The sequence below is a fragment of the Acanthochromis polyacanthus genome, chromosome 18 (genome assembly GCF_021347895.1).
Source record: "Acanthochromis polyacanthus isolate Apoly-LR-REF ecotype Palm Island chromosome 18, KAUST_Apoly_ChrSc, whole genome shotgun sequence".
In the NCBI taxonomy this organism is placed as follows: domain Eukaryota; kingdom Metazoa; phylum Chordata; class Actinopteri; family Pomacentridae; genus Acanthochromis; species Acanthochromis polyacanthus.
This window is the reverse complement of record NC_067130.1, coordinates 23,417,223-23,445,073: the sequence shown is the minus strand read 5'-3', so window position 1 is coordinate 23,445,073 and position 27,851 is coordinate 23,417,223. Positions and strand designations below refer to the sequence as shown.

Sequence of the window (27,851 nt, the reverse complement as noted above, 5' to 3'; positions counted from 1 at the left end):
CATGCACCTGGAACTGTAGCATCTATGTATGCAGCAGTGAAAGAGCCCTATAGCTCTTCAATAACAGAAGCAAAACAGATAGATCAGTAGTCAGTTTCCTGTCCATTAAAGTACAATATTATCAGTTAAATATACCTAAAATGATCATTATGCAGGACAATGCTCAATATTCTACATTCTATTATTAAAATGTTAACACTGATGTATAGGTGTGTAAGCAGAATTTTACTTTTGTAGCTTCAAGAGGAGTAGCTAATGTTATGTAAAAGTGTTTTTGTCCACTGGTCTTCACCATAAGGGTTAAGCCCTATCCAAAGGGTCACAAGATAAATTTGAGAAAACATGCATCATTATTGAGGTAGAAAAGAAAAAAAAAGTTCAGCTCCATAGAAATATGTGTTAACTTGTCTGACATTTTCTATTTGTTTTTGGTGGGTTTTATTCCAAAGTTTAGAGTGGAACTGTCTCTTTGGTGGAACCGCTAACAACCTGGATACCCCAACTTACACTGCTTTCATGTAGGTAACAATTAATTTCTCAAACAAATGTAATGGACTAAACAAACATACAATACATCCCGCTGAAATGTGGTCGAGTAGAGGTATAAAGAAAACGTCAGACCTTGAATTAATGTAAGTTTGTGCTCTCCATCACCTCTTGTATGATATTATGAGTGATAAAGAGCTTGGGATAGGCATACAAATATTACAATTTCTTTAAAATTATAAGAGGTAACTTGAAAACATTCATGTTGTGATATCGAACGCATGTTTTTTGAGAAATAGCTGGAATATTAAATGCTAAAAACCTTTCACTACAAAGATTGTTGCAAGAGCATTACCACACTTAAGCATCTCCGGGTTAAACAAACAAAAACAAAAGTATGGTAAGTAACTGTGTTTGCCTGCCCCCTATAATTCAGTGTGTAGTAGTCAGTGCAGCTGCAAACTGATGGTGGATCAGGCGGTGCAGTCAGCTGACTAAACTTGGAGTGGAGTCAGCAGCTTTTTGGGCTCCTCTGGTTTCCTGCTGCTGACTAGGAGGAGAACTTTGCTATTTTAGATACATGTTGCAGCTTCTGTAAACGCGTGGCTGCATAAAGAGGTCTTTGAATGAGTGCAGAGCTGCAGTATCCTGTTCTATCACAAAGATTCCTGTTCAGCTGCAGTCACGAGTTGCTCCTGACACACTCACTTCCTCCTTCACTGCCACAGACACATAGAACACACTCTCTGCCACCGACACGCACGATGGCTTCTCTGGAGCAGCTGCAGCAGGGTTTAGAAAATGCTGGGCAGCCACATGTCCTGCAGTTCTGGCCGGAGCTGAGTGAGGAGCAGAGGGACGCTTTCCTCCAGGAGCTGGCTCAGTTGGACCTGCAAGGACTCAGGGAGCACTGCGAGGCGGCCGCCAAGGCTGCAGCCTCTCCGCCTGTTTGCCTGGACCAGCACATGGAGCCGCTGTTTCCGGACAGCATCGGCAGCGTGAGGAAGAACGACACAAAGAATCTGTCAGGTTGGGAACAAGAAGGTGAGTTTGGTGGAGGAAACACAGGAACTTGGAAGGAGAACAGGCGGTGCCACATACCGAGCGACATGGACTCAGTCAGATGTTCCAGCTGTACAGCCAGTCTGATCTACAAATGTCTCATGTCTAGTTCTATTGTTCTCTCTTAGAACTTACATCATGACTATTTAAGTAACTGCACTATTTCCAGTGGTGCAAATGTAGTTATTGTACTTAAGTACAGTTATGATGTGCATGCCTTCTACTTTTATTACATTATGGGACTTCAGAATTAGTTGCATATCAGAGGACAACTTAGACAGTTTATCACTACCTGTTATTTTTGATGTTTCATAAACTGTGGAAACGGGAAATGGTCTTCATTGACAAAACTAAAACATTTTAAGGTGGTGATCCCAAAACCAGTCTGCATGGGCCCCCTTCTCATGTTTCACACCTGACAGTAGTTTATCCAGTAAACACTGTTTCAGTTCCACACTTCCAGTAGTGGCCAATCTGTACGTTATTTTCAGAGCTGATTGGACTGTTGGTAATCAGTAAGACTGGAAATGACTTAGGACTGATTTGTAGTAAAAATGAAAATCTTGGTGTTAGACTTTAAAATAACAAAAACTAAACACAAGACTTTATTGAAATACTTTTATTTCTTTATATATATTTTACATGTTTCAATAAAAGAAAACTTTTCTTTTAGTGTTGAATGTAGCCAATCGGACCATGCTGTCTTTGTGTCCACAATGATCACAGATATACAGGGTGACCCAAAACTTTGGAATCAAAGTTTAACTGCAGTGTCTATTTCAGTTGGGGGTGAATGAATTCACTCTTATTTCACCCATTTTTGTTATACCATAATAAAATAACTTAAAAGCATAGTGTTTGCCGAGTGCAATAACTCGGAAGAAAATTAATAGAACCATAAGTTCCAGGTATGCTGGAGCATAACTTCAAAATGCAGGCCATCAGTGTCAGATTTCAAAACTCTTGATGGTAAAGTATCTGACAGTTTTAATTTTTTTTTAAACATCAGAAAGTACTGAGGCAACATTTACTGGCCAGTTTGAGGAACCTTCATATGCATGAATGAAGGGGATTTAATGAAGTAACATATATTATTTGGATTATAGACTTTTCATTTGTTTCCAAAAAAGCTACCTGCATCAAAACCAAAGTAATTCATGTTTAAAGCATTTATTTAATCAGGAATCAGTGGCGGGGGGTAAGGGCTACTGATAATCAGAAAAATGCTCAACATTGGATCCACTTATTGGTCGACCTCTAAGTCTGAGATCTGAAATGGTCAGGAAATTATCCTCACAAATTGTATTCAATATATGACATAAATATTTTATACTCATATAGCAAGACTGAGCTCAGTGCACACCTGAATAAAACAGATCAGACCAATTCAATTCCAGTTCAGTTTTATTTATATAGTGGCAATCACAATTAAGATTGTCTCATGGCGCTGTACAGAACCCACTTCTTCTTTTCCTTTCGGGTTTTCCCTTCAGGGGTCGCCACAGCGAATCAATTGCCACCCTGTCTGCTGCATCTAAAATGGCCTGAAAAAAATCCTCACATAGTGGAAGTCCTCTGTTTCAGTAGACAGGACACAACTTAGTGCTGCAGTTTGTTGAAATAAGAGAGAAGGTATTTTCAAGTTTTTGCAAATTGATACAGTGATATTAATGACTGTGTGGGAGGCTAGAAGCATGATGGTGTGCTTTTTGAAATGAAAGAAATTAGCAGTATTTGTACACTACTGTAACTTTATTGGATTCAGCCTTGTCAGAAAAATGGTCCACATAAGGGCATAAACGCTGATGACATCGTGCTGATGTGCTATGTAGGACGCAAATCAGTAAAATTCACTTACATGCATCTTAGTGCTGCTCATGGCGCCACTTTCTCCTGACAGGCCTGCTGAAAATCTCAGAGAGTCGTGTTGGAGTCCTGCTCCTGGCCGGTGGTCAGGGGACCCGTCTTGGTGTTCAGTATCCCAAAGGGATGTATAATGTTGGGCTGCCAAGTGGAAAAACTCTGTATCAGATCCAGGCAGAGCGCATTCACAAAATCCAGGAAATTGCAGACAGCAAGCATGGCTCTAAATGCACTGTACCATGGTAAGATTATGTGATGGACACTTTCTTTACTAATGTGATATATTTCATTGTATATATTGAGCACAAGGCATACTGAACATTTGGTTAAACCCCCATGAACTGTTTTTGCCCACTTGGTTGCAGCAGAAAAAGCTCTTATGGGAAATCTCTCATCAAAAAGTTATTTATACGCATTACTGCCTGACCAATATATATTACTGATACACACACACACACATATATACACTGACAGTCATTAAAAACTTTGAGACCATATTTTTCAACATAATTTTTATTTTGAAGCCCGAAACTGGATTTTCTTCATAAGAATCATTTTTTTTAGCATATTGGCATGCAGAAACAAAAATCTAAAGTTTCAAGAATGATTTCAAAATAAAGAATTTCACAAAAGAAGACACCACCTGCTAAACACAGTCACAACAGTCAATACCGAGTATGGCCTCCATTTGCTTCGATGCAGGCAGCAATCCGTCGGCGCATGCTTTGGACCAGGCTTCTGATTGTGGGTTGGGAACAGCCCATACGCCTGGCTACATCACTGTAGCTCAAACCGGCCTCCACCATACCCAGTGCCCGGAGACGTTGTTCATGTGATTGACGCGGCATGATGCTGTTCACTGGACTAACAATGGTGGCCTTTTTTGGGCCTTTATATAGGCCTTCAAAACTCATTCTCAAATTGTGCAGATACTCACTGAGTATTACTTGGTGTGTATTTGGTTTACTTTTGCAAAGTGACCAACCCATGTGCAATGAATCATGACAAAATGACAACTCATCATTATCTTAACTACCAGGGCACTAGATCATCAGTAAATCCACAATGAATAATTACAACCCCCCTACAAGTAGAATTCTGCATACATTTATACCTCAAAGTTTCTATTGACCGTCAGTGTGTATATATATATATATATATATATATATATATATATGTATATATACACGTGGACAAAATTGTTGGTACCCCTCAGTTAAAGAAGGAAAAACCCACAATTCTCACTGAAATCACTTGAAACTCACAAAAGTAACAATAAATAAAATTTATTGAAAATTAAATAATCAAAAACAGCCATTACTTTTGAATTGTTGATTAACATAATTATTTAAAAAAACAAACTAATGAAACAGGCCTGGACAAAAATGATGGTACCTCTATAAAAGATTGAAAACTATTTGACCAGAGTGACATGATTAACTCAGGTGTGTCATTTAATTGACATCACAGGTGTTTCCAAACTCATAATCAGTCAGTCTGCCTATTTAAAGGGAGACAAGTAGTCACCCTGCTGTTTGGTGAAAAGGTGTGTACCACACTGAACATGGACAACAGAAAGCGAAGGAGAGAATTGTCCCAGGACATCCGAAAAAAAATTATAGACAAACATCTTAAAGGTAAAGGCTATAAGACCATCTCTAAACAGCTTGAAGTTCCTGTGACAACAGTGGCTCATATTATTCAGAAGTTCAAGACCCACGGGACAGTAGCCAACCTCCCTGGACGTGGCCGCAAGAGGAAAATTGATGACAAATTGAAGAGACGGATCGTTCGAATTGTATCCAAAGAGCCCAGAGCAACCTCCAAAGAAATTAAAGGTGAACTCCAAGGCCAAGGTACATCAGTGTCAGATCGCACCATTCGTCGTTGTTTGAGCCAAAGTGGACTTCATGGGAGACGACCAAGGAGGACACCACTGCTGAAAAAAACTCATAAAAAAGCGAGACTGGAATTTGCAAAAATGCATGTTGACAAGCCACAAAGCTTCTGGGAGAATGTCCTTTGGACAGATGAGACCAAACTGGAGCTTTTTGGTAAGGCACATCAACTCTATGTTCATAGACTCAAAAACCAAGCATACGAAGAAAAGAACACTGTCCCTACGGTGAAACATGGAGGAGGCTCAGTAATGTTTTGGGGCTGCTTTGCTGCATCTGGCACAGGGTGTCTTGAAAGTGTGCAAGGTACGATGAAATCTGAAGACTATCAAGGCATTCTGGAGAGAAATGTGCTGCCTAGTGTCAGAAAGCTTGGTCTCAGTCGCAGGTCATGGGTCTTCCAACAGGACAACGATCCAAAACACACAGCCAAAAACACCCAAGAATGGCTGAGAGAAAAGCGTTGGACTATTCTAAAGTGGCCTTCTATGAGCCCAGATCTGAATCCCATTGAACATATGTGGAAGGAGCTGAAACATGCCATTTGGAGAAGACACCCATCAAACCTGAGACAACTGGAGCGGTTTGCTCATGAGGAGTGGGCCAAAATACCTGTTGACAGCTGCAGAACGCTCATTGACAAATAGAGAAATCGTTTAATTGCAGTGATTGCCTCAAAAGGTTGTGCAACAAAATATTAAGTTATGGGTACCATCATTTTTGTCCAGCCCTATTTCATTAGTTTGTTTTTTTAAATAATTATGTTAATCAACAATTCAAAAGTGATGGCTGATTTTGATTAATTTTCAATAAATTTTTATTTATTGTTACTTTTGTGAGTTTCAAGTGATTTCAGTGAGAATTGTGGGTTTTTCCTTCTTTAACTGAGGGGTACCAACAATTTTGTCCACGTGTGTATATATATATATATATATACACCCCCAGGTGAAACTCCATTTCACCTCAAATTCGGCCAGTACATACAGGAGGCCTTAATGATCCAAAATTATTAAAATCTTTTTCCTTTTTTTTTTCTTCTTTTTGTCTGCATTTATTCTCATTGTTTAACTCCATGGAAGGGGTGTCAGCACTTTATGAGATTAATGCATATTTTAGTCTTGCAGCCAAATATCTTATTATTTAGTGCATGTGTGTGACCATCACCAGCCCTCCCTGAAAGCTAAGCTGACACTCTTTATTACATTTCCCTGTGACACTCTTTATTACATTTCCCTGTTAAGAGCCAGGGAGGGCAGTGCTACACCTCAGTGGTGATGTGAGGGGAAACAAAGGGTGGACAGGACGAGAGGGGACGGACAGGGACAGGGACTAGCAAGCGGTGCTATTACATCTGAAGAATATCAGGTGTTGTGTTATTCCCAACTAATAATTACCCATCAATAAGACAAACAAGCAAACACATACACAAGAGAACAGAAAACCAAACAAACTATAAATAAATAAATAAATGAATGAATAATTAGCCAGACAGTACTGAACACCATAGTTGTGGGTGTCATGTTAGTATAGACTGGAATAGGCCAGAAGATACTAGAGAAAAGGAGAGAGGGTTTAGTGTGAGATTAGACTCTGGAGAGAGTCTCAGCACATTCCGGCGGGCCCCATCACTGCTCAACAGCGGAACTCGACAGGAGCTGGTGGGACCTGAGCAAACATGCACATGCAAGTGTGAAAGACCCCGAAGCCCAGAACAGCTATCACAGCAATGCAGGGCCAAGCCGGCAGGGCGCCCCCCCCACGGGACGAAGGAGCCACGGGGCAGCGCCCCCAGAGAGCAACCGGGGCCACAGTGTACTACACGGACCCCGAAGACAAGAGGGAAGAGCAACCGACACCCCCAGCACGCCAGAACCGACCCAGGCAGCCCGGGGTAAGAGGACCCACCCGCCACCCAAACCCCAACCCCGCCCGCTCCAGCCCCCACCAGACAGCCGCACCCCACCCACACCCCACCCCCAGGGGGGGCCGACGGCCCCAAGCAGCCAAGAAGCCAGACACAGGGGCAGAGCGCCCTTCCGAAGGGATGGCAACCAGCCCATCACCGGGCAGGCCGCCACCAGAGGCTGGCCAGAGGGAACCGGAGCCAGGACCCAATGCAAGTCCAGAGGGCAAAAATGGACAGAGCGGTGGGGCCCGGCAACGCCAGTGGGGGGGGCACCCCGCATACCCACCCGCACCAGCCCTCGGGCGAGCACGGCACACCCAAGGCCCCCACATCCCGCGACGCGAACCAACCCCACCACCAGGACAGAGCCACCACACACCACCAGCTAAGCGGTGGGTGCTGTGGCCACAGCCACAGCACCCACCGGGACAGCAATCCAGATCCTGCAGCCCAGCAAGAGCCACCACACCAGCCAGGACCAGTCGGACACGCAGGAGAACCCCCACAGGCCACGGCCCCCCGGCCCCGGGGACCCCCAGCCACAGCGACACGGGTGATGGTACACCCCGCCGCCCCATAGCCGTATGGGGGGCCAGATCCCACCAGAGAAGCCATAACTGTGAAACCCACCCATTACTCTCCTATTAATACGTCTCCCGATCCCTAACGGGAAACATTATCCCAGCACCGTGATAGTGTAACCCTGAGTGTCATGTGGTGCATTAAAAGTGGGGAGGCTGGGGAGGCGTCAGCAAACCCAGACCTAACCCCAAGGTGAGTGTGTGTGGTGCATTAAAAAAAAAGATTGGAGAGCAGGGGAGGCAGGCAAGAGGGTGATGAGGGGGAGACAGGGCCGTATAGCCCTGCCACCCGCCCCACCACAGTGCCCATTGTTCCCACCCCCACCTGCCCTTGGGGCCCTAGCTGTTGTGTCCTATATGTGCCTAAAGGTTGCTATTTACAGTGAGGTGTGAAAAATGTGAAGTGCACAATCTGAGGTAGTGTGGTGTGGATCCGGCCCAAGAGGACAGAGCAGTGGGGGAGGCAGGTAGCAAGACCACCAGTACTGACGCAGAGGGCCCCCAGAGCCAAGAGGCAAGGGACTGGGGAGGGCCCACACGAACCAACTGGCCCAGTCGGCACAAGAACCCCCCTGGAGCTGCAGATCAGAGCAGCGCCCCGGCAGGCACCATAGCCCCAACACAGGTCAGCTGCACGCGGCACCCCACCCCGAAGGGGGGACCAGGCCACGCCACAAGGAAGCGAGGGCCACAAGCCGCCACGCCCACCCAGGAGCCAGTACGCCAAGGACGCAGGGCGCCCACCCTGCAGCGCCCCCGAGACCCCACCCACCCCACCACACCCCAGGACAGCACCAGGCCCGGACGGAGGCCCCCAGCCAGCAGAAAATGGACTCCAGTGGAGGCACGCAGGCCAGGATCAAGGCCTGTGCCCAGGTGGGCCAGAGTCACCCCCCCATAGAGAACACCCAGCCCCCACGCCAGACCGCCCGCCCGCAGAGGGCCACCAGCCCCCCACAGGAGAGGGAGAGGGGCGAGGAGGAGCGGGCAGGCAGGAGAGGAGGGAGGAGGAGGGAAGCGGAGCAGGAAGGGACAGGGGAGCAACGGAGGGACTGACCCACCCCAAGCCCCAGGACCAGCCAGGCGCACCAGAAGAGATCAGCCGCCGACACCCCGAGGTCCAGGGAGAGCACCGGAGACATCCACCCCCAGGGAGAGGGGCCCAAGCCACCCCGATCCTGCAGAGCCAGAGAGCAACCCCGGGAACCACAGGGAAAGGGCACCACCAGTGCATGCACACGGTCTTGAAGTCCATGGTGCTATCAATCTTTGAGAGTTGGAGTGTTAATAAACTGAAATAAAGCAGAGGAAAGTTAAACCATACGCACAGACAGAACAGGTATTGCAATTTTTTTTTTTTTTTTATAATGGAGACAGTGGCATACACCCACATACAAGCAGGAGCTATAGGTTAATATTTAATGAATTAATAAATGGAGACCATTTTTCTTTAAATGAGTCCAATTGTTTTTTCCGGGTAGCAGACATTCTCTCCAGTGAAATGTGTTCTGTGAGGAGGTTCAGCCAATGGATGATGTTGAGGGCTTTCTTATCTTTCCAGTTAACTAAAATAGCTTTTTTGGCAATGGCGATAGCTGCAAGTGTAGGTTGGATGTGGATGTCTGGTAAGGCTGTTAGCGTTAGGTCACCAATTAGGCAAATGTTCGGGGAATGTGGAATTCCACAGCCCAAAATATCAGAGAGTTTCTGTGTGATTAGTGCCCAGAATTGATAGACAGGTGTACATAGCCAAAGAGAGTGAAAATATGTGTCAGCCATGTTTTGGGTGCATTGAGTACATGTGTCTGAGTTTGAGAAGCCCATTTTATGTAATTTATATTGGGTTATATGCAGGGCCGGCCCTAGGACTTTGGTGGCCCTAAGCAAGATTTTTTTTGTGGCCCCAAAACATGCACAGGACAACTACCAAATCACATGCACAGCTTGTAATATATTCAGCCCACTCCTAAACTTCCTTTTTGGAGCCATGATGCCATCTCTTGTGCTACTGCTTTTCCATCTGTGGCTTCTCCAGACCAGTGTAATCGATCAAGTTTGAAACGGTGCCGTGGTGTCACAGTAGCCTAACTTACGCACGAAGCATGGAGTCACCAACTGACTGCTGGTTTATTTTTTCTTTCCTGTATTTTTCCCGTATAGTTTTCTAATAAGCCAGTTTAAATTGATATGTTACCATGATGATTTATGTTTTATTGGAATAAAGACAGGCATGGGCGTAACCACCATCTCAGAAGTGAGGGGGACAAATTTTTCAGAGCGATTTATCATTCTCTTACATTTAATTGCACCGTCCTTAGTGGCTAAAGAACCACATAATCCCTAACAGCCACAGTGCAATACCAGGGGACCAACTAGGCTAGTTCTTTAAACTATAAAGTATAAAACTTTAAACTATAAAATCTAAAGTTTTAGTGGCCAAACTCTAGTTAAGTTGACAACAATGTCCCTTGAACATCTACTGGACGAGTAGCCAAAGGTGCCAAACACTGAACATGAAATGATCAGTACTGCCTGGTTTCTCCCTGCAATAGATATCTTATTTTCAGGAAGTTATAATCTCTCCTTACCTGTAAAGACCCTACATCCTTGTCCCTGCTGCTGGCCTCTGATCCATCTCCTCCCTGACTCTGCTCTTTCTGTTATGGCAATAAACATAAAAAATGTGGTAAGAAAAATTCTGAAATAGCATTAGGAAGAGTAAAAATTGCAGTAGAATTTAACCTCAAAATCACTTTAACCCATAGATAAATATTTTTTTCTCAGCCACTTATATATATTTTTTTTCACCTCTGCAGACCCTGCATGGTCAACATTACTGCTGGCCGCCGCCTCTGGTCCATCTCCTGCCTGACTCTGCTCTTTGTTATGGAAATAATCATTAAAAAATCTGAAAATCAAAATTCTGAGATAGAATTAGAAAGAGGAGGAGTAAAAAATAGTTGCAAATTTATGCCATAGATAGCCTATTCTTTTTTCTCCTCCCTGACTCCCCTCTTTTGGGAGCAAAAGACTTAAATACATGGAAAGCAATTGTGAGCACATCGTCTGCCCAGAAATTAAAGAGGACTGGGTTTATTCCAAGAATAAACTAATTAGCAGTAATGTAACAGAGGCAACAACATTTAAATTATTGTTAACTAGCTTAACATATTGATATATTGTAGTGCCGAGGAACAGGAGTCTGAGGCGGAGTGTCAAATGCAGGTGCTAACCTCTTTACTGACATCAGTTGACAGAATAATACCACTCAGTACATGTGGAGCGTAACTTAACAACATGAAGAGTAACAACCTAAACCGTCCGTGTTCACACACAACCAACACTCCCAACGTGTACGCACAACAGAGGCGGGGAGGGAGGGAAAAAGGGGGGAGGCGGGCGAAACAAAACAATCCACCGGTCCGGGAGGTAACGATCCCGAAGAGGAAACGGGGACCGGGTCGGGGCAGGGAAGAGGGGGGCGGCCCCTGCGCGGAGCCCGAGCCAACTCCAACGGCCCAGAGACGTCCACATGTGCGGGCTTAACCCTGTCAATAGACACTCTCAGCCTGTCCACCAATGTCCACAACCAGAGTCTTATCCCCGTGTCGCAGGACCTTGAACGGGCCATCGTAGGGGGGGCGCAGAGGCCCCCGGTGGGCATCATGGCGAACGAACACAAAACCCGCCGAACGCAGGGCGGGAGGCACACAGGAGGCAGGAGTGCCGTGCTGCGATGTGGGGACAGGAGCGAAAGCACCCGTGGCCTCCAACAGGGAGGACCGCTGCCTGGCAGCCGACCAAGCGGTCGTGGCCTCCGGAATGAAGTCCCCAGGGACTCGAAGCACTTGTCCATAGACGAGCTCGGCCGATGAGGCCTGCAGGTCTTCTTTGGGGGCGGTCCTGAGACCGAGCATGACCCAGGGAAGTCTGTCCATCCAACCGCCGTCCGTCAGACTGGCGCGTAGGGCAGCCTTCATAGAGCGATGGAACCGCTCACACAACCCGTTAGCCTGCGGGTGATAGGCCGTCGTGCGGTGCAACTTGACTCCCAGGCCGTCGGCCACCGCGTTCCAGATCTCTGAGGTGAACTGCGCGCCCCGGTCCGAGGAGAGGTCGGAGGGGGTTCCGAAGCGCGCAACCCACGTCCCGATGAACGCACGGGCCACGTCCGTGGACAAGGTTGAAGTGAGGGGCACGGCTTCAGGCCAACGGGTCGTCCTATCCACCATGGTAAGGAGGTAGGTGAAACCATGGGAGGGGGGAAGGGGGCCTACGAGGTCGACATTAACGTGGTCGAACCTCCTGGCAGGGACGGTAAACGGCTCTAATGGGGCTTTGGTGTGGCGATGCACCTTGGCACGTTGGCAAGCCACGCACGACTCGACCCACGATCGCACGTCCTTCTTCAGCCCCTTCCAGACGAACTTCTGAGCCACCAGGGGCACAGACGCCTTCCTGCCAGGATGGGAGAGGCCGTGCACAGCCTCAAAAACAGCCCGCCGCCAACCGACAGGAACAAGCGGCCTGGGCTGATCAGTGGAAAGGTCACACCATAAGTGGGCACCCGAGTCGCCGACCGCGACCTCCTTCAGGTGCAGCCCCGTGTCCGAGGCTTTCAGGCTCCGAATCTCATGGTCGGAAGCCTGCTCCGCCCCCATGCGGGCGTAGTCCAGCCCGAGATGGACCGTGCTGACGGACGCTCTGGAGAGGCAGTCCGCTACCACGTTGGACTTGCCAGAGATGTGGCGGATGTCCGTGGTGTATTCGGAAATGAAAGACAGCTGCCGCTGCTGGCGGGCAGACCAAGGTTCGGCAGACTTGGACATAGAGAACGTGAGGGGCTTGTGGTCAACAAAGACCGTGAACTCACGGCCCTCCAGAAGGAACCGGAAGTGGCGGACTGCCAGCCAGACGCCGAGGAGCTCCCTGTCGAACGTGCTGTATTTGTGCTCCCTCGGGACCAGCTGCCGGCTGAAAAAGGCGAGTGGTTGCCAGGCACCCCTGACCCGCTGCTCCAGCACAGCGCCAAGGGCAAAGTCAGACGCGTCGGTGGTGAGGGCGATCGGGGCGCCGGAAGCTGGGTGGGCAAGCAAAGCGGCCTGACACGGCGCAGTCTTAACACTAGGAAGACTGCGAGGGGATCTACTGGTGTTTTATTACCTTTAAGGACTGAAGAGGGATCATTTAATCCTCCTGTCCTGCTCTGTCTGCCCCGGAATGTGCATTATGCTAATCATGTGGCAACTTCTTGCAGGGAGAACAGTGGAAGGTGTGAACGATGTGTGTGGGCGGGGGGTGGGAGGAAATATGCTCCCCCTTCCCAGGGAGGATTCTCCTCCTGCCCTGGGATGTGGACTGATCATTACGCTAATTATGTGGCAGCTTCTGGTTTTACCCAGCACACATCTTTCAGCAAGCCTCCTTAGCATAAGCCTGAACCCTACTCAGGTTCCATACCTTATAGTTGTTGATCTGTGCTTGTTTACTGGTGACAATGCACTGGACATAAATTCTAAATTTTTTGTATTGTACTGTGCTTTCAATTTATTCCGATGTTGTAAACACCCTGTGTACTCGTACTGTGATGGGTGCTATGCAAATAAAACTTTACTTACTTACTAACCAAGAGAAATTAGCCAAAAAGGAAGAACTAGCTTTTACAGCAACTGAAACTTCATTGCTTCTGACTCTGCCCTTCTTCTTGAAAGCTTGAATGTTCCTGGGTTTTTCTGTAAATATTTTGCATTGCTTAGGATGGATAACCACATATTTATCTTTTTTGTTGAGTGCAAATAAGTAAGAGACACAAAAATAAGAGGATGAAAAATGCTTATTCTAATAGTTTATTTATATTTTTGAATCAACATTGTAGAAAGCACAAACAATATTTACACAATTTACACATTTACCGTGTGTGTGTCATCACACAACTTTTTCAAAACTGGTCTGCGCAGACCTGGCACTCCCATGGCACTTCTCTTTTGCATTTGCCACACGTTAACTTGTAGCAATGCACACATCGAACAGTAGCAGGGTTCTTTTTGCACCGGTGATGGACTTGGCACTTCTGCCTTTTGCCCGGTTCCACTGGTGTGGCGGCCTGTTTGCGAAGATGGTTTTCCTTTCCAATCTTCTTTGATGTCACATAAGACTCAGCCAACTCACAGGCAAGCCGCATCAGAAAATCTGGCCGCCTTTCCGTCCTTCCTGTGTAGGCTTGATATAGCACATGGGCATTCAGGGCTGCCATGTCAACCATATTATAAAACACACTGACAGGCCATCTTCTTGTTCCTGCCCATACGCTGTACTGCCGCACCATCTGATCCATGGCGTCCACACCGCATTTAGTGGAGTTGTACTGGGTGATGGTGCTTGGCTTTCTTTTGCGGCTGTCCTCAGTCTGAATCACACTGTGCATGCTGCTCATAACGTAGACTGTCTTCTTCCGGCTGGCTGCGTACACTGTCAGTGTTGCATCAGTTGTTGAAAACACCTGAGTGCTGAACTCACTTTGCTTTATCTCTCGAGCTGAAGGGGGAATTTCTCTGCGAATTTTATTGAGTGTCCCAAGAATGGTAGTTTTCCGGCTGCGTAATTTTCTTGCAAGTGAAATTGATGTGAAAAAATTGTCCGTCGTGACAGTTCTGCCCTGATCAAGAAATGGTCCCATCAACTTCATTACCACACTCTCAGACAGTCTCTCCTCTTTGGGACGGCCAGGTTCTTTGCCAACATACACACGTGGACAAAATTGTTGGTACCCCTCAGTTAAAGAAGGAAAAACCCACAATTCTCACTGAAATCACTTGAAACTCACAAAAGTAACAATAAATAAAAATTTATTGAAAATTAAATAATCAAAATCAGCCATCACTTTTGAATTGTTGATTAACGTAATTATTTTAAAAAAACAAAATAATGAAATAGGGCTGGACAAAAATGATGGTACCCATTACTTAATATTTTGTTGCACAACCTTTTCAGGCAATCACTGCAATGAAACGATTTCTGTATTTGTCAATGAGCGTTCTGCAGCTGTCAACAGGTATTTTGGCCCACTCCTCATGAGCAAACAGCTCCAGTTGTCTCAGGTTTGATGGGTGTCTTCTCCAAATGGCATGTTTCAGCTCCTTCCACATATGTTCAATGGGATTCAGATCTGGGCTCATAGAAGGCCACTTTAGAATAGTCCAACGCTTTTCTCTCAGCCATTCTTGGGTGTTTTTGGCTGTGTGTTTTGGATCGTTGTCCTGTTGGAAGACCCATGACCTGCGACTGAGACCAAGCTTTCTGACACTAGGCAGCACATTTCTCTCCAGAATGCCTTGATAGTCTTCAGATTTCATCGTACCTTGCACACTTTCAAGACACCCTGTGCCAGATGCAGCAAAGCAGCCCCAAAACATTACTGAGCCTCCTCCATGTTTCACCGTAGGGACAGTGTTCTTTTCTTCGTATGCTTGGTTTTTGAGTCTATGAACATAGAGTTGATGTGCCTTACCAAAAAGCTCCAGTTTGGTCTCATCTGTCCAAAGGACATTCTCCCAGAAGCTTTGTGGCTTGTCAACATGCATTTTTGCAAATTCCAGTCTGGCTTTTTTATGAGTTTTTATCAGCAGTGGTGTCCTCCTTGGTCGTCTCCCATGAAGTCCACTTTGGCTCAAACAACGACGAATGGTGCGATCTGACACTGATGTACCTTGGCCTTGGAGTTCACCTTTAATTTCTTTGGAGGTTGCTCTGGGCTCTTTGGATACAATTCCAACGATCCGTCTCTTCAATTTGTCATCAATTTTCCTCTTGCGGCCACGTCCAGGGAGGTTGGCTACTGTCCCGTGGGTCTTGAACTTCTGAATAATATGAGCCACTGTTGTCACAGGAACTTCAAGCTGTTTAGAGATGGTCTTATAGCCTTTACCTTTAAGATGTTTGTCTATAATTTTTTTTCGGATGTCCTGGGACAATTCTCTCCTTCGCTTTCTGTTGTCCATGTTCAGTGTGGTACACACCTTTTCACCAAACAGCAGGGTGACTACTTGTCTCCCTTTAAATAGGCAGACTGACTGATTATGAGTTTGGAAACACCTGTGATGTCAATTAAATGACACACCTGAGTTAATCATGTCACTCTGGTCAAATAGTTTTCAATCTTTTATAGAGGTACCATCATTTTTGTCCAGGCCTGTTTCATTAGTTTGTTTTTTTAAATAATTATGTTAATCAACAATTCAAAAGTAATGGCTGTTTTTGATTATTTAATTTTCAATACATTTTTATTTATTGTTACTTTTGTGAGTTTCAAGTGATTTCAGTGAGAATTGTGGGTTTTTCCTTCTTTAACTGAGGGGTACCAACAATTTTGTCCACGTGTGTATGGAAAGACATTGCAAATATACTTTGATTTCAAGTCACACGCCACCCAAAACTTGATACCAAATTTATCCGGTTTTGTAGCAATATATTGCAGAAAAGGGCAACGTGTCTTTGATGGATAAAGTTGTTCATCGATTGTGATGTGCCGACCAGGTCTGTAGAATGTGACACAGTTCTGTCGAAATGATTCCCATAATTCGGAAATAGCTGCAAACTTGTCTGTCTGCACTCGCTCAGCCCGTGTGTTCTTGCTATCAAACCGTAGGTGCTGCATTATGTCTTTGAAGCGGTCTCTACTCATTGTTTCCATAATCTGTTTGTTTCCATACATCTCTGACCAGTTGTCAGACAGTGATGGAACCTTAGTCACCCCTCGCCAGATGACAACTGCAATGAAAGCCATTAGTTCTGGAATAGCCATGAACCAATCCACAGTCTCTGTTTCCCTTGCATGCTCAATTGTGCATGCTTGAATGGTACGAAGCATCTGGAGAGTGAGAAAACAGAGGAAGCTTTGAAGGCGAGTTTTGATCCTTATTCTGGCTTCATGTATTGGCTCTCCTTCTGCAGCGTAAGGTTCAATAGGAGCGAATTTCAGATGTCGTCCAACCTCTTCCTTGCACCACACTGTGCCATCTTTTGCGGTCTCCGTTAGTGCGGTATCCAGCCGTTTTGTCCTCTTCTGGGGAGGGGGAGCGTCTTCCTCTGCAAATTGAACAAATTTATATCGTTAGCAAAGACAAATGTACCAATGTAGAAAAGAGTCAAATTATATCACATCTTTTCATTGTTCTGTTTGTCTTTATTCTGAACTCTGTCAGTATTGTGGCCCTTGGTTCAGAAGTTCACATTTTTCGGGCTCCTTCTGTGAAAACATTGATGACCTCTGATCTAAAATGTGTCATTTTTTATCTAGAAATTTGTAAAAAAATAAATAAATAAATAAAATAAAATAAAAATCTTGAAGTTAAAAAAATATTCCCCAAAAGAACAAAATCTTTGAAATTAAATGTGAAGTATTCTGAAACAGAAATTTGATGTTTGAGAAATCTTACCCAAAAACTGCTCCGAGTCAGAATCTGACTGAAGGTCTATGTCCTCTCCATCAGAGTCAAAAGCGCTTGTTTCAGTCAGAATCATTTGCAAAGCCTGCTCAGTAGGCAGTTTTTGGAGAGGTCTTGGAGCAGATGACGAACTGGCAGGTTGTCCACTGGGATCTTGTATGTCTCATATAGCTAATGTAGCTAATGACCACAAAAGTGTTTTTCAGACTTTTTATGCCAATCCCCCCTGGGACGCGGGAGCATATTTCCTCCCACCCCCCGCCCACACACACCTTTCACACCTTCCACACCTTCCACTGTTCTCCCATCCAGAAGCTGCCACATAATTAGCGTAATGATCAGTCCACATCCCAGGGCAGGAGCAGAATCCCCCCTGGGAAGGGGGAGCATATTTCCTCCCACCCCCCGCCCACACACACCGTTCACACCTTCCACTGTTCTCCCTGCAAGAAGTTGCCACATGATTAGCATAATGCACATTCCGGGGCAGACAGAGCAGGACAGGAGGATTAAATGATCCCTCTTCAGTCCTTAAAGGAGTATCCTAAAAGCATAGTCTTGCGAGTGTTAATGTCCTCGAACGCCCTCGACCTCTCGGACATCCAGTCAATGTCCTGGTTCGGACTCTTGTGCCTAAGGGCTTCGTACAGTGGGTGTAAGATATGCGCAGCCCGTCGGATGAACCGATGATAGAATGTGACCATCCCGAGGAACTCTCGAAGTCCCCAGGCCGAACGTGGGCGGGGAAATCCCGACACGGCCTCCACCTTCGACGGAAGGGGGGCGGCCCCATCTCTATTGATGAGGTGACCGAGGAACTGGATAACCGGCACTCCAAAAACACACTTCGCCGAGTTAATAATGAGGCCGTGCTGGTCCAACCTCGTAAACAGGGTCCGTAGATGCGCCAAGTGCTCCTCCTCAGAAGAGCTGGCGATGAGGATATCGTCTAAGTAAACGAAAACAAAAGGCATGTCTCTCAACACTGAGTCCATCAGCCGCTGGAACGACTGGGCCGCGTTCTTAAGTCCGAAAGGCATTCTCAGAAACTCAAACAAACCGAAAGGCGTCACAACCGCCGTCTTCGGAACATCCTCAGGGCAAACGGGAACCTGGTGGTATCCCCGTACCAGGTCCACCTTGGAGAACACTTGTTTCCCCGCCAGGTGTCCAGAGAAGTCTTGAATGTGGGGGACGGGGTAGCGGTCAGGCGTGGTGGCGTCGTTGAGACGGCGGTAATCACCGCACGGGCACCAACCGCCCTCCGACTTCGGGACCATGTGGAGTGGCGAAGCCCACGGGCTGTCCGAACGACGGATGATGCCGAGGCGCTCCATGTTGGCGAACTCTGACTTAGCCGCTGCCAACCTCACCGGGTCGAGCCGCCTGGGTCTGGCGTAGATAGGGGGTCCCTCGGTGACGATGTGGTGTTCCACTCCGTGACCCGTCGCTGCAGCAGAAAAGGTGGGCCGAGTAAGGCCGGGGAACTCACTCAGCAGCTGTTGGTAACTGTCCCCCACAGAGAGCGCGCCGGAAAGGCCGTTGTACGTCCCCACATCTCGGACGCACTCTAGGGAGGAGAAGGTCAGTGCATCCACCAGGCGCTCGTTCTTGACGTCCACGAGCAACCCGTGGGCACACAGAAAATCGGCGCCGAGTAGGGGAAAAGAAACGTCCGCTGTAACGAAGTCCCATGAGAAACGTTGGCCGTTGAAGCACAAGTCCACAGTCCTTAAGCCATACGTCCGTATGGGGGCGTCGTTGGCAGATGTTAACGGCGGGCCGTGTGTTCCGCCAGCCGCGTCGTCCGCCGAAGCAGGAATCACGCTCCTCTGGGCGCCCGTGTCACAGAGGAATTTGCGCCCGGAGAGAGTGTCTCTGATGAAAAGCAGCCGGTTCGTTGGACCTGCACTCACGGCCACTACTGAGTGCAGGTCTTGTCGTTTCCCCCCGTGCCGTCGCTGCAAGGGGAACGGCATCTCTTAGCCTTTGCGCCGAAACGTATGTGGAAGTAGCACAGGCCAGTGCCTGCACGGCTGTCAGTGGCAGCGTGGCTCCTACCGGCGGGCGCGCCGGCGCTCGGCGGCGCGTGGCTGCGCGTCGGGGCCAGAACCTCCGGGGCGAAGCGCTGGGTCGCCAAGAAGAATCGGTCCGCCTCTTCGGCCAGCGCGCGAGGCTCCGTGATAGTCGTGTTAGCAAGCGCCGTCTGGACGTGCGGCGGCAAGTGTCTCAAAAACAGTTCGATAAAAAGGAAATTCGGCTCCTCTGCGCCCAGTAGGTTCAGCATCATCTCCATGTGCTCAGAAGGCTTTCGGTCCCCCAAGCCCTGGATAACCAGGAGACGTCGTGCTCGTTCCGAGCGTGACAGCTCAAAAAGCCTCAGGAGGTAAGCTTTCAGCCCAGCATATTTCTCTTGGGCGGGGGGAGCCGTAATGAAACTCACTACCCTGGCCGCAGTGGAGCTCCCGAGCGCTGACACGACGTGGTAGTAGCGTGAGTCGTCGTCAGTAATCCCCCGGAGGGCAAACTGAGCCTCTGCCTGCACGAACCATGTGGCTGCAGACGTCTCCCAAAACTCCGGCAGTCTCAGGATGGCGGGGTTAGCCATGCCGATATGATCAAAAGTCAGTACAGTCTCTGAAACTTCAGCGGGACTGACGTCGGGGTCACCAATGTAGTGCCGAAGAACAGGAGTCTGAGGCGGAGTGTCAAATGCAGGTGCTAACCTCTTTACTGACATCAGTTGACAGAATAATACCACTCAGTACATGTGGAGCGTAACTTAACAACATGAAGAGTAACAACCTAAACCGTCCGTGTTCACACACAACCAACACTCCCAACGTTCCGTGGGTGAATTATGTAAACCCACTACAATATTGCCACGTTTTACCTTGTTATCATTTAGCTAACAAGTCCAACATTGTTTGCATCCAACAAGGTCACACAACTTACACGGTTTGTTTGGAAAAAACTGTGTAAAGTTTTTTGCTTCTTGCTGGCTCTGGCTGGTTTGCTAAACATTACTCCAGACGCACGTTCAGCACTGCTCAGCACAGCAGCACGTCTCCTCTGGAACACCTGCGTTAGCATGCGCTCATGGTGCATTCAAAGACGGCTCGGGAAAACACGTTACTGGATGCTAATAACGGGTTTAGCTGTTGTAACAGCTGAAAAAAGTGCCTTGACATGTCTGGGGCTGCGGCTGCCGCCCAATCAGCGACACTGAACTTACAACGCGTGTTGGGTGGTTGCCAAGTTAGTCCGAAGCAAGTAATGTTGGATGGCAGTCTGTGGGTCAGACCATCAGACACAGTCAATTCGGGGGGCCCCTAGTGGCGGCGGGGCCCTAAGCAGCCGCTTAATTCGCGTATAGGGAGAGCCGGCCCTGGTTATATGTAGGGATGTCCCGATCAGGTTTTTTTTGCCTCCGAGTCCTATCATTTTGAGTATCTGCCGATTCCGAGTCCCGATCCGATTCTTTTCTAATATAGTAAAATATGTATATTATCTATTAAAAAAACTTAAGAAAAGTTTTCCTTTTTTATTTTCTTAACGTCAATTCAAAACACTTAGAACAGCACATTTCTGTGACTAAAAATAACAATCAGAAAATAAATAAATTTCCCTTTTAGCTTAGGTACAAAAGTAAAAATAACACATTTCCTGTTTAGCTTAGGTACAAAAGTAAAAATAAATAATAAATTTCCCTTTTGGCTTAGGTACAACAGCAAAAATAAATAAATAATAAACTTCTATAAAATAAACAGCAGGTCAGCTCAACTCAAAGGCATGTAAACAATAGGGAACAAAGTTAACAAAGAGCCACTTTATAATACCGTAAGGCCAGTAGTAGTAATGTGCTCTTATGCATGGCACACATTTGTGTAGAGTTTCACTGAAGGACATGTATGTTTTTCTTGATGAAAACCAACATTTCCACCTTGTCAGGTTTGAGCCTATTCCTGTTTTCATCTATATACATCTCATTTAAAAAGGAAATTAAATAAAAAAATAAACATATATATCCAACCGAGTCCAAATCGGGAGGTCACTTCCGATCCTGATTGAGTCTGTAATCACGTGATCGGGCCCGATTTCCGATCATGTGATCGGATCGGGACATCCCTAGTTATAGGCGTTCGATGAAGAACTTTAAATTGGATCAGTTGTAAGTTGGTGTTTTTTGTCATTTTAAATGTGTTTTCACAGATCTGGGTCCAAAAATCAGAGTCAAAAGATTTGGACAAGTCTTCTTCCCATTTGTGAGTTGGTAGGTGAATAGAATCCGTCTTTGAGAGTAAACTATAAATTTTTGAGAGGTTCTTTTTGTTTCTTGGAGACAGTTTCGTAATGTATTTGACAAATTCAGGTGGCTGTAAATCAGTTGGCTGTGGAGTAGACTGAAGCGATGGAATTCTACTTGTAAGCGTCTTCTTTACCTGTAGGTAGTGGAGGAAGTTTCCATTTCTTATTTCAAATGTTTGGAATAAGTTTGTATATGTCCTAAATGTGTTATCATCAAAAAGGTGGTGGAGGTGGGTGACTCCTCTCTCTGCCCACGTCCTGAAATAGAGCTATTTTATTGTTTGCAAAATCAGGGTTGTGCCAGATTGGAGACAGTATGCTGGGTTTTAATTGGGAGCCTGTGACCTCCAACGTTTTCCACCAAGCAGACAAGGTGGAGGTGATCATTGGGTTCTTGAAGCAGGAGTGATGTTTAAGGGCAGAAGTGATAAAGGGCAGGTCAGAGATTTTGATCTGGTTACAATCTAACTGTTCTAGTTCCAACCAGGAGTTATATTCTACATGTGGATGAATCCATTTGGTGATGTACTGAAGTTGGTTGGCTAAAAAATAATAAGATGATGAAGTTGGGGGCTCCCAGTCCCCCTTCTGATTTATTCCTCTGGAGGGTGGCCAGACTGATTTTAGCCTTTTTGTTCTTTGAATAGAATTTACCAATGGCAGAGTCTAACGATTGAAACCACTTTGATGTGGGTTTAAACGGAATCATGGAAAAGAGGTAGTTGATTTTAGGTAGTATTTTCATTTTGACTGTAGCTATTCGTCCCAAGAGGGAGATGGGGAAGTTATTCCATCGCCTTAGATCGTCACAGACTTGGTCCAAAAGTGGGGTGTAGTTCAGGTGAACTAGCTCTGAGAGTTTGGAGGAAATATTTATGCCCAGATATCTGATGTTGCCAGTAGGAATAGAATAATTTGAGGTTTGGACTGTGGGATTCTGTGAGTTTTCTGTTAAAGGTAATATGATTGATTTTGACCAGTTGATGGAGTAGTCTGAAAGACGTGAGAAGGTTGTAATGATGTTAAATACTTCCTTCACTGAGGTTTTCGGTTCTTGTAGGTAAAGTAATATGTCGTCTGCGTATAGGTTAATTTTGTGTTCAGTCTCCAAAGCACAGATACCTTTGATATCAGTGCTCTGACGTACAGCTGTTGCTAATGGTTTGATAAAGATTGAAAACAATAAAGGAGAGAGTGGGCATCCTTGTCTCGTTCCCCTTTGCAAACTGAAACTTTGTGAAGTGATTCCATTAGTGGTTACTGTAGCCTTGGGTGAGTAGTACAGAGCTGATATCCACTGGATAAACGACTCTCCGAAGCCAAATTTGCAGAGCACAGCGAAGAGAAAGGACCAATTGACTTTGTCAAAGGCTTTTTCTGCATCCAGTGACATAACGATAGCTTCTTTATTGTGGTGTTGCATCAGAGAGATTAGATTAAGAAGTCTTCTGATGTTGGTGGAGTGTCGGCCATTTATGAAACCTGTTTGATCATAGTGGATTATTGACGGGATAATTTTCTCCAACCTAGAGGCGAGTGCTTTTGACATAATTTTGATGTCAGTGTTGATTAGTGACAGAGGACGATAGCTGGAGGGAAGTGTAGGGTCTTTGTCTGGTTTCAATAATAATTTAATTGCAGCTGTATTCATATGTGAACTTATATAACCATTATTTTTAATCTCTGTCACTGTCCTGAAGAACAGGGGTGCTAACATTGACCAGAATTGTTTAAGAAATTCAGCAGGGAAGCCATCGGGACCAGGTGCCTTGCCTGCTGGCATACTGTCTAATGCACACTGTAACTCTTTGATAGACAATGGAGCATCTAGTGTGTCTCTGTGATCTGATGTTAATTCGGGCAAGTTTAGATTGTCAAGAAAGTTATGAATATCTTCTTCGTTTGGGTTAACTGTTGATGAGTACAAGCTTCGGTAATAATTATAGAAAGTCTGATTGATTTCCTGGGGTGACTGAGTGTATTTTCCTGAGGGATCCTGAATTGCTGTTATGAAGGATTTTTCTTTATTGCGCTGGAGTTGGTTCGCAAGAAATTTTCCTGATTGTTGTGTTCAAAATTATTATATCTCAGCTGTTGTAATAAGAACTCTGTTTTCTTTGATAAGATATTATCGAGTTTTAATTTAACATTTTGTAGTTCAGACCATAATTGATCACTTGGATTTATTGCATAGTTCTCTGTAAGTTCTTTAATTTTTTCCTCAATTTCTTCCTGTAGTTGTTGATCCTTTTTTTTCTTGTACGATATTATTTTGCCTCTGATTACGGCTTTTCCAGTTTCCCAAAGTAAAGATGGAGATACATCATTGGAGTCATTGTTTTTTAGAAAGTCTGCCCACTCACTTCTTATTATTCGATCAAATTCCTGGTCTTCCAGTAGAGAGATGTTTGGGCGCCAAGTCAGAGGAGGTTTAGGGATGGAATCTGTTTGCAGGCTGAGAGATATTGGTGCATGGTCGCTGATAATGATTGGGTGAATTTTAGTAGTAGCTTTGTGTGCGATAGTTATTTGAGAGGAAAAAGTCAATTCTTGAAAATGTTTGGTGCACCTGAGAGAAAAAAGTATAGTCCCTCTTTGTTGGGTTTTTGAGTCTCCAGACATCTTCTAGTCCAAAATCTTTCATATAATCCTGCATGACTTTTGCTGATTGTGGTTGTTTTGCATGTATTGGACTATGAGATCGATCTAGTGACGGGTTTAATACTATGTTGAAGTCGCCACCGATAATGGTTGTTGAGTTAGCAGATAATAGGGGTGAGTATTGGCAAGCCCCTCACGATACGATACGTATCACGATACTTGGGTCACGATATGATAGTATCACGATATCCCAATATTGCGATATTACCATAATTAACTTGAAATTTTTAAATGGAGATGAAAACACATGTTGCTGTATATGTATATCAGATTACATTGATCAGTGTACAAATTGAGTCCAAACTGTTTGATTCAAAATATTAGCATTTTATGTATTTATGTACTCTTTTCCATGCCTCCTTACCTTACCAGCTGGACAAAAATAGGAGTATATGTTGGATGATTTGCAGCACAATACATAAATTTGTAGGCAACAATAAAACAAAAAATTTATTTGGTATTCTTGAACAGTAACTACAGCAACATATACAGTGCAAAGCAAGTTGTTTGAACAACAATGGGCATGAAGATAGCAGTAATCTGTTTCTATAGAATTAAGGCACATTTTAAAGACAAAGGTACCATTAGTTCTTATAAAAGCAACATCAATCATAGTTTTACAGTATGCTAACAGTTCAAGTAAAATGAGCTCTAAGCTTTGTGCTTTGAATTGATAAAGAATTGCAACATGTTTAGTGTTAAAATGCTATCACACTTTAGTGTTTTGTGGTCTGAAACACTGGCAATGCATATGCAGATGTTTTTTCAGCTTTGTGTAGAGCCCATTTCATGAGTGAAAAAATACAGCAATCTGTATAAACCATACTTTTTTATATATATATAAAATAAAAAAAGAGGATTGATACAGTGATAGATGATCACATTTAACCTCTCAGAAAACAAGATGCTAGATGTAAAACTCATGACTGTAATAAATTCAGTGCTATTAAAATTGTGTAACTTTATGTTTGGATTTTGAACAGCAGTGTTTAACAGTAAAATATTTACTGTCCATGTTGGACACTTGGTGTTACAAACATCACCTGACTTGAAAAGTCCATGGACACTAACCAGTGGGAACTATACACATTTTGATAAATGAATTGGCCTAGTACTTGTACTTTACTTCTTTTGTTTTTAGATTTTTGTTTAGAAAAAGAATCTGATCAAGGTGATCAGGGGTAAGTACACTCCTCTGTGCGGTGATAATGTCCCCCGCAGTCGAGAAAACTCTCTCAGAGGAGACACTTGTCCCAGGGATGCACAAATACCTCTTTGCAAGGTTTGACAGGAGGGGAAAATCGCATTCATGCTCTTTCCACCAGTTCAGTGGATTGGACCCTTTGATAATTGGCATCGGAGCAGTGTCCTTGAATCTTGCCATCTCCTCCTGTGCCTGGTTCTCTGGTGTCTTCACCGTCTTTGCAGCCCCTGGAACAGTGTCACAAAAAAAGCAAATTCTGAACAAATGTTGCTCTGCTTAGTGAGGCCCAAATATTCAACTGAACAGAAATAAAACTATTTTTTGACATTTAAATTTCCTCCACTGACCTGAAGCATATGTTTGACCAAGAAGGTCAGCAAGGCCACAAGAATCCCTGGATCTCTTCTGAGATGTGGACATGGCTGCAAAGGATCTTGACTGCTTAAGATCCTCCTCCTCAGGATCTTGACTGCTCCCTTCATCCTTAACATCTAGTACCTCTGGCCCTGCATCCTCATGTTCCTCTTCTCCATCAGCCTGAGTCTCTGCCTTCACTGTCTCATCTTCTTCAGTTCCTCTCTGCTGAAAAACGACATTAGATGAAATTTAGTTAATTATATAAGCCCAAATGCATTAAATGACAGTTAAATAATAATATCTGTTGTTCATGGATCAGAAATGTTTACTAACATTCACCACTGTTAAATTTCTGCACTTTTAAAAATATTTCTGTAATATTTATACTGTGCCAGAGGCCTCTTTATGAAAAATAATGAAAGACTATGTGAAAACAGTCTAATGTTTAATCAAATTATTTAGCTTACCTGAAATAGCTCCTCGATCCTTGCGGTCTCTGTGATGACTCTATCATAGACGGCCTGGCGTTCATCCTCAGACAGAAAAGGCAAGGCCTTAAATCTGGGATCCAGAGCTGCACAAACATGAAGTGTCTCCCTCTGCTCATCTAAGTACCTCTTCTTAAGATCCTGGCATATGACAGATTTGATCTCTTTTGTCATATTAGAGTCACTTGGGCTCTCCTGGAGTTTTTCAATCAGCTGGGCATGGACTGGTGCAACTGCTGACAATGTTGGAGATTTCTCTTCTTCCATGGCGACAGTGGCAATCTTCATGGGCTTCATAGCATAGACTACTTCTTCTGCAGCTGTAATGTCGGCCTCGCTTAGAGTGCTGATGTCTCTTTCATTCTTTCTCACCTCATTTGAGAGGAGGGCAGCAGTGACGGCTGGCTGTTGCTCGAGGAAGCGCTGGAGCATGTCATGTGCGCTATTCCATCTGGTGACAACGTCAGTCTGAAGTTTGTGCTGTTGCAGATTCAGCAGCTTTTGTTTTTCTTTCAGTACGTGGCTGGCAATGGTGCTGCGTCTGAAAAAACTGGTAATGCGTCTCACTCTTCCCAGCAAGCGCTGGACGGCGGGCAACTTTAGTGCGCGCTGGGAAGCTAAATTGAGGGTGTGCGCGAAGCATTTAAAATGCATCATACCGGCTAGCTCTGCTGCGATGCTCATGTTTGATGCGTTGTCTGTGACGATGACTGGGTCCTTATCTTGTAGGCCCCATTCCTCTATTGCCCTTTTCAGTAAATCCGCGATGTTATTGCCGGTGTGGCTCTCATGCATTGCTCTCGTCTGCAAAACATGTGTAACCACTTCCCAGTCGTTGGAGATGTGGTGAGATATTATGGTAATGTACGACTCGGTAGCTCTGGACGTCCAACCGTCACAAGTCAGGGCAACTCTCTGCGCAGCGTTCAGCGACGTTTTCACCGCTTTCTTTACCTGGTCGTACATTTTGGGCACAGCTGTATCCACAATGTGGACGCGCTGCGGGATCTTGTAACGCGGCTCCAATGTATGAAGCATCCACCTGAAGCCAGTGTTTTCAACCACACTGTACGGGCGCAAATCTTTACAAATAAAATGCACAATTGACTCTGTGATGCGCTGAGCTCGAGGTGAGGTAAATGGAAGAAAGTTATCCAGCGTAGTTTGGTTTGGTTCAGGACTCTTAGGGAGCTGCTTCTGTGCCAGTACCTCAGCATGATGTCTTGCTAGGTGAGTTCGCAAGTTTGTCGTGTTCCCACAGTATTTCACGGCAGCCAGACAAAGCTTGCAAACAGCGTTTTCTTTGTCTAACTCGGTTTTACTTCCATGTACAAATCTGAAGCCAAAGTACTTCCAAACGTCGGCTTTATACTGTGAAGGCGTCGTGATATTGTTAGCCATATTTCCATATACTTTATCCACTAAGCGCGCCTCAACTGCAGGAATGCCACTACTCCGCACAGATACTCTTCCGCGCCCTCTGCTGGAGTGGAGATGCGGAAGTCTCACTGTATTTACAAGACGTCGGAAACACAAATCATTGCTTTCATTAAAAATCGATACTAGGAGCTGAAAAATCAATATTGTATTGGGT

The 27,851-nt window shown here is 45.3% G+C and overlaps 1 protein-coding gene across 1 annotated transcript in view; it reads left to right on the top strand.

Annotated features, from left to right (window-relative positions):
- The first annotated feature begins 237 nt into the window (after positions 1-237).
- The window catches only part of uap1l1 (UDP-N-acetylglucosamine pyrophosphorylase 1, like 1), a 45,472-nt gene continuing 17,858 nt past the window's right edge, over positions 238-27,851 (top strand). Inside the window, exons 1-2 of the mRNA XM_051938385.1 lie at positions 238-1,530; positions 3,449-3,653. Of these exons, the coding sequence (XP_051794345.1) occupies positions 1,113-1,530; positions 3,449-3,653 (623 nt within the window). The 5' untranslated portion in view covers positions 238-1,112. The remainder of the gene's footprint in view (positions 1,531-3,448; positions 3,654-27,851) is intronic.